Here is a 13,320-nt window from a genome sequence, read left to right as displayed (position 1 = left end):
GGCTGGCGTGATGCGAAAAATAAACGTATTAATCCGCAAAATCAGCTGAATCCTTCGTCCTCATACACAACAGTACACTGTAGCGTGAAGAGGACGTCTTCTACCGTACACGTCACATCGCCCTCCTCCTTAATGCAAGACCGAAGCCGGAAGTCACTCATTTTCCTGGCGCGGGATTCAAAAAACTAAATAAATATAGCGATCGCTTCCACAACATCCAAGCGGTCCTTATCATTCAGGAGCATAAAATACCGCGTGTATTATGAAATAAACATGCTTTTTCGTGTCACAGGCACTTTAAGTACAGGGTGTCCATAAAGTGTCTTTACCATTAAAAAATTTTAATAAAAATGCATTTGATTAGATATTTTATTCAGATTTGTTCTATTGTATTCAGTGTTAATTACATTTTTTATTACACTGTGTCTCATGGTTTATTGAAACAAAATCGGATAGGCAGACTCGGAAAAACTACAGAACTAAGTATGGATGAGATCCACCATCACGTCCGTCAATTCGTGCATGGCACAAGAAATTTATGGAGACAGGGACAGTGTTAGATTAAAAAAAGGAGTGGGTGACCAAGAAAATCTAATGAAAACATCGAACGTGTAAGACAATGCTTTTCCGTACTGCTGCCACACAGTTACAGCTACCGCGTTCAACAATGCACATGGTCTTACACAAGAACTTGCGATTGTACGCTTACAAAATTTTTTCTTCATCAAGACATCAATTTCTGCAAATGTTTACCTTGACCTTTTAACTCAGGGGTGTCCAAACTTTTTGCAAAGGGGGCCAGATTTGGTGTGGTAAAAATGTGGGGGGCTGACCTTGGCTGACAACCTTTACATAGAACAATATACAGTATTTAAGCAAATTTTAGCAAGCCATTCTGTGTGTCACATTTGCCTCATTATCATTTTTTATTTACAATATTGGCCCTAATATAAGACGGTGTTTTTTTTGCATTGAAATAAGACTGAAAAAGTGGGGGTCGTTTTATATTCGCGGTCTAGACGTTATACCCATTCACGGCGCTAGATGGCGCCAGATATCATTGAAGCGATGTTCTGTCATGACAGATCTCAGCTACTCTCAAGTTTAACCAGTTGGCATTATTTTATTGCAATGTTTTTCCTTATTCAGATTTGTTTCAAGACTACAGTTACAATTAGACCTCAGTTTGATGGTTAATGCAGTTATTGCAATTTTGTTTTATCACAATAGATTGGTTTATTTACATTTCAAAAACCAGAAGCCATTCATTTACGAATGTGATTGCACTTTCGTTTACATATTTAAATGTTCAGATATTAAGATTTGAATGAGGCAAAATAACATGCTTTTTCTCTCAAATATATTGTTTTAATCATTTGTTTCAGATGTACTGTAATTATTTTCTGTATAAAAATTCATTTGGTGTTCAAAAAGTCTTTTTTCATACTTGAGTCTTGAAAAAGAGGGGGTCGTCTTATAATCAGGGCCGTCTTGTATTCGGGCCAATACGGTAATAATTTCAACAATCTCGCAACTAGCCTTGTGGCGTTCTCTTTCGACTCTCGGGCTCTTGCGAAATACTGCTGCTGTGAAATAAAACTAGCTTCAAGTTGCTTCAATTTCTCGCTGCCTGTAATCTTGTCGTACAGGTCAGCCTGTCTTGTTTGGTAATATCGCCTCACATTGAACTCTTTAAAAACAGCGACTGTCTCTTTGCAAATGAGGCAGACACGGTTGATGCGTATTTTAGTGACGAAATAGTCCAATTTTCACCTATCCTTGAAGCGTCGGCTGTCGCAGTCAACTTTTTTTGTTGATTGTCGCCATTTTACAAAATTGGGAGTAAAGGGTCACATGGGGTAATGTTGCTTAGAGTGCTGCTGCCTTTTAGTGGGTAAATGAGGAGCAGCATTTAGTGTGTAAGCTACTTCATATGCTGGTAGCAGTACTGCTGACCAATTTATTTAGTCTGTGTGCGGGCCAGACGTTATTGATTTCATGACAGAGGCTGGGGGCCGGATGAAATTTGACCATGGGCCGCATTTGGCCCCCGGGCCGGACTTTGGACATGTCTGTTTTAACTGAATATGTGGCACCACAACTGAATGACCTTCAACCAACCATCATTTTTCAGCAAGATGGTGCTCCACCACATTGGGGGCTGCATGTTCCTCAATCAAACATTTCCAGACCGATGGATTGAAAGGGATGGGTCAACTCCTTGGCCGCCACGTTCACCAGATATCACTCCCCTGGACTTCTTTCTATGGGGCTATGTGAACGATATCGTGTATCAAACAAAGAAAGATAAGGGACATTACTGACCTTAAGCGAAGGATTACTGATGCCATTGCCACAATTGAGGGGTGTACTCACTTTTGTGATATACTGTACCTGGGCTGGCAGTGAATTAATTAAAAGTTCAAGAGGAATGCGTTACTCTTGCCCTTGTTAGTAAGTAGTTACTTAGTAGGCCTGGTGGCAAACAAGGTTTCAACAAACTTATTCGTGTGTTGTAGTACTCAGTAAAGATACTGTAGCTTCGAAAGAAAATCGGGAGAATCAATGTAGTGGCAAGTAAGGAAGAAAAGCATCTCACTGCTGTTGCCATGGCAATTTAATAAGATCATCTACTTTACAGATACCATGAAACCTCAACATACAACACAAATGAATCATTTTCTATACTGACCTATGTGTCCAGGCAGCGGGGAGTGAGGCCTGGGCAGTGTGGGAGACGTACTGGTCAGGATAAGGCTTTTCCGATTACTCGTTCTGCAACTGCAACATAATTACAATCAGTCACAAATTAATTAACATGGGCATTCTCATGTGAAAACATAAACTGATATGGATTTATTGTTATGTTATCACATTTACTAAACATTTTCTCAGCGTTTCCAATTATTTCACATCATATAATTAAGGTTTTGGGGCACTTAGCTATTAGGAGGTAAGAATGCAAGTAAACAATAGAACAGCTTCTACTCCTCTGGTAATATAAAAGTCTAGGTGTTAGAGTATGTGGCCATTCATTACAGGATTTTCTACACCAAACCCATCAAAGCATGCCTTTATGGACCGTGCACTATGAACAGAAAAAGGCCTTCTCCAAATGTTCTAATAAAGAAGGCCATGGTTTAACACGTTATCCATCTATTTCCCATGGCACTTGTCCTTATTAGGGTTTTGAGTGAAATGGATCACAATAACCGGGCAGATATACACTAAAACCATTCACACATTACTTCTTGTAAAACATATTTTATCCTCTGCATGGATGTGCATGACATCAAAAATTCAATTGCGGCGCTGACATTTTTGTCCTGACCTATAGAATAAATTTTATGATCAGGAAACACTTTTTACTCCAGATTGCGCCACTGTCTCATGCAATTTTTCAGTAAGATATGCTTGGTGGATGTCTCATATTCCCGCATACTGTATAACAGAGAAAGTTTTAAGTATGCTTCTGATGCATTTGCTCCAAAGACACAACTGAAACGCAATGTTACATCAGATTGCTCTATTGCTGTTTGGGAAGAGCAATAAACCACATTTCTTCCCATATTTCAAACAAGACAAAGTCTGTATCTTTGTAATCTATATCCCACTGTCAGGAAGCCCTCCCACACGTTCTCCTCCTCCTTTATCTTGATTTCTTTCCGAGCCTTGTTTGCTGTAGCACAGAGAAGCATCAAAAACCTGAGCAGGATTTTATCGGTGAAAGTACACCTATGTGACTCTAGCCAAGGGAGCATGTGTTCAGACATGCAGAATGGAGAAGGCTCATATTGAAATATTTAGGGGCAATGCATTTGCTGGATGTGGTGCCACTAGAGTGGAAGGGGAGCATAAAGCAATAGCGAAAGATAAAAACATGAAGCAACTCCCTTCAGTGCTATGAATACAAACACGCGGTTTATGTTTCATTCTACTCCATACTTCACCTTCACGTATCATAAATGCACATTTACATTTGCTGACATTGAAAGGCTGAATCACTGGAGCGCGCACCAGTTACTGCTGATTCATCAATCATCTTGTCTCAGCAGATTCACATATTAATCAACAAGTAGCTTTGACTCATTAGAACACGAACAGGTTGTTTTCACAATTTTGAATTTCTGCAAAACTATAAGTTATGATTTTCATCATTATGACTCTATATTTTATTTAATCTGCCAGCCACTGATCTGTCTAAAGTTTGTAAAGAGCCTAGGGCTGCAGCTGTCGAATATTTTAGTAATCGACTGACAATTGTATCGATTAATCGAGTAATCGGATAAAACATTTTTTTTAGGTAAAGAGCAATTATAACTAGGCCTGCAAGCAGGACTGAACGGGCCCTCGCAATCTAGCGCAACTCGGACGTCACGCAACTCGGACTGTGTGCAGGTCAGGGTGGTGGCAGATCCTCCTCTCTAATCATCTCATTAGAACCTAACATGCACGAAAGTCGCCTATTTACATTACCACACCCAAGAGATAAAAAACCCTATTGGAGAGAGTACTACAAAAAAGGAGCAACTACTGAGCTGTGCAGCCAAGCCCTTATTCAAAACCAAATTAATCTTCTAACTGGGCCAATTCGACCAAGTGTGCCAAATATTGTGGCTCTATAAGCTGCCTGAGTCTCTGAAAAAAAATATTTCCTTTAAATGGCGAACAAAGGGTCGTCACGGCAACAGATAGAGACACGTGGACATGTGCCGTAAATAAGTATTTTAATAGGTCTTGAAATTACAATGACCAACCTGAAAAGAACTGGACATGTATTGGAAAAACGAGTGACTTTCTATTGCCACTAGTTGGCGCTGTAGCGTTGATGCAAATGACCCCTACAAGGCCCTTCAGGGTATGACTCTCAACAAGCACGGGAAGTTTGGCGCAGATATGTTGTATATCTGCCGAGTTATGACTGTTCAAAGTTTTTGGAGAGAAAAATTGATGACAGTCATTTTCACTTTGCTGTTTGGACCCCTCCGCTTCAACGAAACTTCAATATTCTTCATCAGGCACCTGAAGACAGGTCTTAAGGCTTCCCTTATGCAGGTTTGAGGTAGATTGATTTTTTCCCTTTAGAGGAGGAGTGTGTCCAGTAAAAAAGGGCATTTCCTGTTCCCACTAGGAGGCGCCAGGCACAAACGGTAAATTTTCAATCCAGTCCTGCTCAGGCTGGTATACCTCACACACATGCCAGATTTAAAATAGATTGAAGGTTGTATGAGGGAGTTATCAGTCATTTTCCGAATTCGGTGTTTTGGCGAAAAAATGGCCGACTTTGGCACCCCGCCCATGTCAGCCCCGTGAATGAAAACACACCATTTTGATAACTTAAGATTTCATGTGCCTCATGAACAGTCTCGCCAATTTTGAGAATGATCAAACTAATTCCCTAGGTGCCAAGGTGTAAAATGTGCACACTGTAAATCGATACAATTTTCATATTCAATCCAAAATACCTGATTTCCTGTTGGGTTTGGAATACGCATGCAAGAGACTTTTTGGAGCAGTTTTGTACAAGGTATCGACTCTCCGAATTTCATCCTTCTACGTTGAAAAAACCTAAATAGAGAGGCCTTTTTGAAAATTTCAAGGGGGCGCCACTGAGCCATTTTGTTACATGTTTTCGTAACGTTGCAAGATTATTGAACGTTATGCAAAGCCGCATGTATGTCCAAATTTTTGTGAGTTTTCGTGCATGTTCAAGCCTCCAAATGTAAACTCCTACTGTGAACCGATAAAAATTTCACATTCGATCTAAAATACCCGATTTCCTGTTGGATTTGGAATACGGGTGCAAGAGACTTTTTGGAGCAGTTTTGCACAAGGTATCGACTCCCCAAATTTCATCACTCTATGTTAAAAAAACCTAATAGGAAACGCCTTTTTGAAAAATTCAAGGGGGCGCCACTGAGGCATTTTGTTACATTTTTTCGTAACATTGCAAGATTATCGAACGTTATCCAAAGCCGCATGTATGTGCAAATTTTTACGAGTTTTTGTGCATATTCAAGCCTCCAAATGTAAACTCCTACTGTGAACCCATGAAAATTTCACATTCGATCCAAAATACCCGATTTCCTGTTGGATTTGGAATACGGGTGCAAGAGACTTTTTGGAGCAGTTTTGCATAAGGTATCTACTCCCCAAATTTCCTTGCTCTATGTTGAAAAAACCCAATAGGAAAGGCCTTTTTTAAAACTTCTTTCTGTCGCCACTAGTTGGCACTGTAGAGTTGATGCAAATGACCCCTACAAGAACCTTCAGGGTATGACTCTCAACAAACACGGGAAGTTTGGCGCAGATATGTTGTATATCTGCCGAGTTATGACTGTTCAAAGTTTTTTGCGTGACAAATTGTTGACGTTCATTTTCACTTTCCTGTTTGGACCCCTCCGCCTCAACGAAACCTCAATATTTTTCATCAGGCACCTGAACACAGGTCTTAAGGCTCCCCTGATGCAGGTTTGAGGTCAACAGATTTTTTTCCCTTGGAGGAGGAACCTGTCGCGTAAAAAAAGGCATTTCCTGTTCTCACTAGGGGGCGCTAGACCTAATGGGTAATATTTCAATGCACTCGTGTTAAGGGTGGGATACCACACATACATGCCAAATATGAAAAAGATTGAACGTTGTGTCAAGGAACTATTAGTCATTTACTGAATTTGTCATTTTGCCGAAAAAATGGTCGACTTTGGCACCACGCCCAGGTCAGACCCGTGAATGAAAACGCACCATTTTCAAAACTTAAGATTTCATATGTCTCCTGAACAGTCTCACCAATTTTGAAGATGATCCAACTAACTCCCTCGGCGAAAAGGTCTCAAATGTGCACCCTGTGAATCGATAAAAATTTCATATTTGATCCAAAATAACCGATTTCCTGTTGGGTTTGGAATATGCGTGTAAATGCTTTTTTGGAGCGGTTTTGGACAAGGTATAGACCCCCCAAATTTCATTGCTCTACGCTGACATACCCTAATGTTATAGGCCAATTTTAAAATTTCAAGGGGGCGCCACTGAGCCATTTTGTTATATTTTTTTGCAACGTTGCAAAATTATCGAAATTTACAATTTTCCGGACGTATGTGCAAATTTTGGTGACTTTTCGTGCATGTTCAGGCCTCCAAATTGGCCGTTTTCATTTGCCCTGAAAAAAAAATAAAAAATAAAAAATAAAAAAAAAAATAATCCTTTGCAAAACAATAGGGCCTTCGCACGTCTAGTGCTCGGGCCCTAAATATACATGATATTGCATCTCAGATGTGCTTAGAAAAAAAAAAATCCACTGCTTTCACTCAACAAACTTCTAGATATTATTAAAAAAAAATTTTAAAAAGGAAAAAAAAAACATTTCTTACCTAAAAATGTCATTACGCTTGATAACACACATCCCTTTAAGGCTAGGCGTTTTTCCCACGTGTTTCAATTGAATTTCCATTTGTGTCAAGCTATTTTTAAGTTCTAGTTACGTTTTAAGTTAGTCTAAACTGTAAGTACTGATACGATTTTGAGTTTTTGCAGTGTTCAAAATAAATGTATAATACCTGCTGTACTGGAGCACATTTGGGACCAGTGCTACTTGGTGTTTTATTCAGCAATGACTACTGAGCTAAAACTGACAGTTAGCTTTATTATGTTTTAATTTTACTAGGGCTGTCAAAATTATCGCGTTAACGGGCGGTAATTAATTTTTTAAATTAATCACGTTAAAATATTTGACGCAGTTAACGCACATGCCCCGCTCAGACAGATTTAAATGACAGTACAGTGAAATGCCCACATGTTAATTGTGTTTTATGGAGTTTTGCCGCCCTCTGCTGGCGCTTGGGTGCGACTGATTTTATAGGCTTCAGCACCCATGAGCATTGTGTAAGTAATTATTGACATCAACAATGGCGGGCAACTAGTTTATTTTTTGATTGAAATTTTTACATATTTTATTAAAACAAAAACATTAAGAGGGGTTTTAATATAACATTTCTATAACTTGCACTAACATTAATCTTTTAAGAACTACAAGTCTTTCTATCCATGGAAACAGAATGTTAATAATGTTAATGCCATCTTGTTGATTTATTGTTATAATAAACAAATACAGTCCCTATGTACCGTATGTTGAATGTATATATCCAACTTGTGACTTATCTTTCCATTCCAACAATAATTTACAGAAAAATATGGCATATTTTATAGATGGTTTGAACTGCGATTAATTGCGATTAATTACGATTAATTAATTTTTAAGCTGTAATTAACTCGATTAAAAATTTTAATCGTTTGACAGCCCTAATTTTACACCCTCATAACTCTACAGCGCTGTGTTTTTACAGATTAAATAAAGCCTGTATGTAAGACACGTTAGCCACGCATCGACAGTGGTCATAATCAATAGAAACCTAGCCCTCCAGAGGCCTAACGTTACGTGAGCGAGTGACAGTAACGTTATATTTATTAAAGCTGAGAAGTCTACTGCTTAAAGATGGCGGCTGTTTACTAACGCTGAGCAGACGCGGCCGAGTCTGTCAATTTGTAGTTCTATAGTTCTATATGCATGCGATATCTATGAGACGCATCGGACACTACCTGCTACCACACTAGCATCATGCGGGCGTAGTTTTTAGCAACGTCGGCGTAGTTTGTAGCGGCTGTCGGCTGCAGTAAGGTTTTTTTTATTTTTTTTTATTGCTTCTTCCTCTACGCACGTGACGTCAGCGCGTTGTCCCGCGTTTAAAAGTAGTCCGGGCAAAACGTGATGTTTAGAGCTGGCAAAATTAAACGATTCCTTGAGGTGAATAAAATTACTCGGATCAGTTTTTAAACTCGAGTTGCTCGAGTATTCGTGTCAACTCTAAAAGAGACCACAAGCGAAACAAACACCAGTTAGCTCCACCAAACTACAGGCAGAAGGCTGTGTGTGTATGGTATCAACTGGCTAACTTGTAACCTACGCAACACAGGCACAAATGAGTCTGCAATTTTTTAATCAGTCCTGATTAAAAAAAAATAAATAAATAAATAAATAAATAATAATAAAAAAGATATTTAAAAAATCGAGCTTTGAGGATTGATAGACCCTGCCCCATCCCCACAGCTACCAAGTTTCAAGGTGATTGGTTCATGAATTAATCAATTACCGTCTTGCCCCGAATATAAGACGGTGTTTTTTGCATTGAAATAAGACTGAAAAGTGGGAGTCGTCTTATATTTGGGGTCTAGACATTATACCCATTCACGACGCGAGATGGCGCCAGATATCATTGAAGCGAATGCTGAACTTGAGAAGTAATGTTCTGTCATGACAAATCTCAGTTACTCTCAAGTTTAACCAGTTTGCATTATTTTATTGCAATGTTTTTCCATATTCAGATTTGTTTCAAGACTACAGTTACAGTTAGACCTCACTTTGATGGTTAATGCAGTTATTGCAATTTTGTTGTTTTATCATAATAGATTGGTTTATTTACATTTCAAAAACCAGGAGCCATTCATTTACGAATGTGATTGCACTTTAGTTTACATATTTAAATGTTCAGATATTAAGATTTGAATGAGGCCAAATAACATGATTTTTCTCTTAAATGTAGTGTTATAATCATTTGTTTCAGATGTACAGTCATTTTTTTTCTGTATAAAAATTAATTTGGTGTTCAAAAAGTCTTTTGTCAAACTTGAGTCTTGAAAAAGAGGGGGTCGTCTTATAATCAGGGCCGTCTTGTATTCGGGCCAATACGGTAATTGCTATTTGCAATAGTCCTAGCAGTCTTTATTAAGGATTTAGTGTAGGTTTTTAGGCTGTGGACTGAATTAATGGAATTATAATATATTCTTAAGGGAAAATCCTGCTCGACATAGGACCATTTCGGGGCCGTCTTGTATTCGGGATAATAAGGTACTTAAATAATCGTTAGCTACAGCCCTAATAGTAGACATGTTTTTTTCCCCAGTCCCTTTTACAGGGGTGCAGGAGTTATTGAAGCTCAATCTCTACCTGAATGGAGGAGAAACTGGTTTGCTCAGTGGAAGGTAGACACTTGCAAGATATGAGGAAGATTAGAAGACCTATGATAAGATTAATTTGGTCTGGAGACTCCTTTTCATTATTCAAAGTAATTCCTATACATTTGGGTATATCATTTTTCTTTATGAGTTATCCATTGACTGAGACAGAAACTCACAAACAACGATGGACAGGACGAGTGAAACTGTGGAGGTGCATTTTAAGTTGAAATCAGAGGGGGTCAACTTTCTCTTACTGTATGTCCACACTTGATGAGAATTTGACATCACACTATAGCCTCATTCAGACTTATATCCTGGTAAATTCCCATGTAAGGTGAAGCGGGATTTACTCGTGTCATGGCTTTCAGACATGGGGAGATATCCCCGGAATAACCCAGGTTTGATACTTTCAGACGTCTCCCATGTTGGCGTCTCGGCACTGTATGTGTGGGTATGGCGGGGGATGGGATTTTATAACCTGGACATGACGTCATTTTTGGTCAGCAGCGGCAACAAAATAAATAGGGGTGTGACAAAAATATCGAAATGGTGATATATCGTGATACTTTGTATCCAAAAAGTTATCAATATGCTCCTGCCAAGAATCGAGATATCGTTTTAAAAAGGTGTCAATGTCTAAAAAAAATAAAATAAAAATGAACCAACAAATTGCTACCAAAATCTTCCATCACAATAGTGTCTCTGTTAACTCTAAGGCTACATTCATTGGCGGTGCTCAATGCCTAATCCATTTAGACTGGGAATGTTCGTTCATTCGAAACCAGAGCATTCACAGTCATTCTGTCCGATTTTCGGGGCATTTACAGGTCACTTGCTGTTCATTTGGGTGATTCCCAGGTCATTTCCTGTTCTGTAACTCAAAATAAACAGGAAGAGACCCATAAAATACCCCAAAATCAACAGGAAGTAACTGAAAATGAACAGGTAAATGACCTTAAATGGCCCAAAATTACCTCATTGCCTAGCATTGGCTGCCACTACCGGCCATAGACCTTCAATACGTTTGAAGTGGGAGGGCTGCCACCCTCCCACTTCAAATGGACTGGACGTCTAGTAATGATAAACTCATTCCAAATCACAGCAGAAGCTTGTTTTTCTGTTAATTAGTTGTTTGTAGAATATCCTACAATGATTTCCTGACCAATGTATCGATAATCGTTGTATCGCCATATCGTCAGATCATCGTTATCGTGAGCTTTGTATTGCAAATTGTATTGTATAGTGAGTTACCAAGAAGTTCCCACTCCATAAAAATAAACCATACATTTCCAAAGATGGATGACTGACTGTCTCTTCCTCGGCTCAATGATCCAGTAGCAATATTTATTTATTTATTATTATTATATATTTATTAAAAGTAATTAGTTATAGTTACTCACTACTTCTTCCAAAAAGTAACTGAGTTAGTAATTGAATTACTCTATTTCGGTAAAAGTAACTAGTTACCAGGGAAAGTAACTATTTTCGTTACTTTAAAAAGAAGTTGTTGTATGTCAAAGAATTTGAAATTTTCTGGCCAGTATTCAAGTGAGAAGAACAGACAGGTAGTTGTGTTATAGAACCTTGTTCTATTTATTGCACCTCACCAGCAACAGATTTATCCTACCCTTGAAGTGCAACAAAAATAAACAGATTTGAATTGCTTACCACAGATGTCGACATAAGCTTTGCCCCGGGACATAAATTAAACTTACATGCACATTCTTTCCTTTAATTTCGACCAACTTGAAATAGTGTTTATATCTCCACCTCGTAAAGAAAAAATTTCCTCTGAATGCTCTGCTATCATATCCCTCTGCATCTGTTTTGCGTGTGTGTGTTTGCTGCACGCGCTGTTCCGGTTTGTGTGTGAAAACATTGGCTCTGAAGTTTGTTTAAAAAAAACTTTATTAACAACAAATACACATATACAAACATAGGGTGAGACAATTCACATATAAACAAGTGGCTCTGAAGTACGTGCGCTATTAGGCTCGAGCGTTTATATCACAAAATGGGGGATCACGTGAGATTTGACGACAATGCAGCCTTATTGGAAGCAGGTCGGGCTCGCGAGACATTAAACTTTAACTTTCCAGTTCGATAAAGAGACAAACTTGTTTCTAAGGCGAAGAACAGATATGTGATCAAACTTAAGGATGTGAACAATGTTGACCCTCACGAGCAAGCCGAAGACAAATGGAGTAAAGATGTCGACGGACTTCCACAATTATGCCAAATGGACATTCTGCTGTATTTATTGTTTGGTGTATGTTACTAAACTCATCAGTGATTCCGAAATTACAAATCGCAACAAAACTACGAACAGTTTTGCTGCGGATGGGTGCAGGACCTGCCCATTATGACCGCATCAAACGACAACTCCATCGTTCTTGCAAAGGTAGTCTATGTGTGTTTACCATTTTCACTGCCATGAACCTGAACGCACCCCAAGTCTTGGATGACAAAGAAACAGAGCAGAGTAGACTCGCTACAGCTGGTAGTTTCTTTAATTTATTCAAAGTAAGTAACGCACCGCTTTTGACCATCAGTAATGGTAATGGTAATGTAACGGTGGAAAAAATAATTAGTTAGATTAGCCCGTTATATAAAAAAATAACGCCGTAATGTAACGGCGTTATTTATAACGGCGTTATTCCCAACACTTGATAATTGGGACGTTTGTTTACCACTTTTCATCTTACTGTGAAGAAAAAGGAAATGACGATTGGCTCACCAAGATATTTACACTATCAGCCTTCGTGCTGTGACCCGGGAATGAAACGGCTGCTTTCACACATGCCGTGTCCCGGGTAAGTCCCGGACATTATACTAGAATGCGACCCCGGTAAATGTCCACTTAATCTCCTTGTAAGTCGACCTGGGAAATTGCTTTCACACATAAGGGTTACTTGTTTGAATCTCAGGATTGTGTGTGAACCGTGTTCAGGTGTGTGTGAAAGGGGCTTATGGAATCACATCCCGCAATGACAACACTGAGTTTGCTGTGTCAACAAATTCAATGTGTGTGTTTGTTTTTTCTAGTGGTTACTCAATGTATAATACATCATACCTGTAATTCATGTGGGCACTGGTGTTTGTGTGACAGATGACTAGTGCTGTCCACTGGTTCTGTAAGGTTGATTGAGTAGGATTGATTGTGGATAACTATGTATGATGCCATTGTGTAGGGCAATAGTGGGGTGCATGTGAGTCTACATTAAAACATGTCAGAGTTAAAAAGACTGTCTTTACTCATTCAATCCAAAACATACAATTAGAAATAAAGCAAAATAAAGATACTGTGTTCCA

The 13,320-nt window shown here is 38.8% G+C and overlaps 1 protein-coding gene across 5 annotated transcripts in view; it reads right to left on the bottom strand.

The window, feature by feature from the left end:
- The window catches only part of mast1a (microtubule associated serine/threonine kinase 1a), a 178,629-nt gene that overhangs the window by 74,136 nt on the left and 91,173 nt on the right, over window positions 1–13,320 (bottom strand). For 3 of the 5 annotated variants that reach the window (XM_057843676.1, XM_057843675.1, XM_057843674.1), the window contains one exon: window positions 2,693–2,781. The exons of the other annotated variants lie outside the window; for them this stretch is intronic. In XM_057843676.1, coding sequence (XP_057699659.1) covers window positions 2,693–2,781 — 89 coding nt within the window. The remainder of the gene's footprint in view (window positions 1–2,692; window positions 2,782–13,320) is intronic. 5 annotated transcript variants of the gene reach the window in all.

Source organism: Corythoichthys intestinalis, chromosome 8 (genome assembly GCF_030265065.1).
Source record: "Corythoichthys intestinalis isolate RoL2023-P3 chromosome 8, ASM3026506v1, whole genome shotgun sequence".
Taxonomy (NCBI): Eukaryota; Metazoa; Chordata; class Actinopteri; order Syngnathiformes; family Syngnathidae; genus Corythoichthys; species Corythoichthys intestinalis.
Note: the sequence above shows the minus strand (reverse complement) of the source record. Positions and strands in the feature narration are given on the sequence as shown.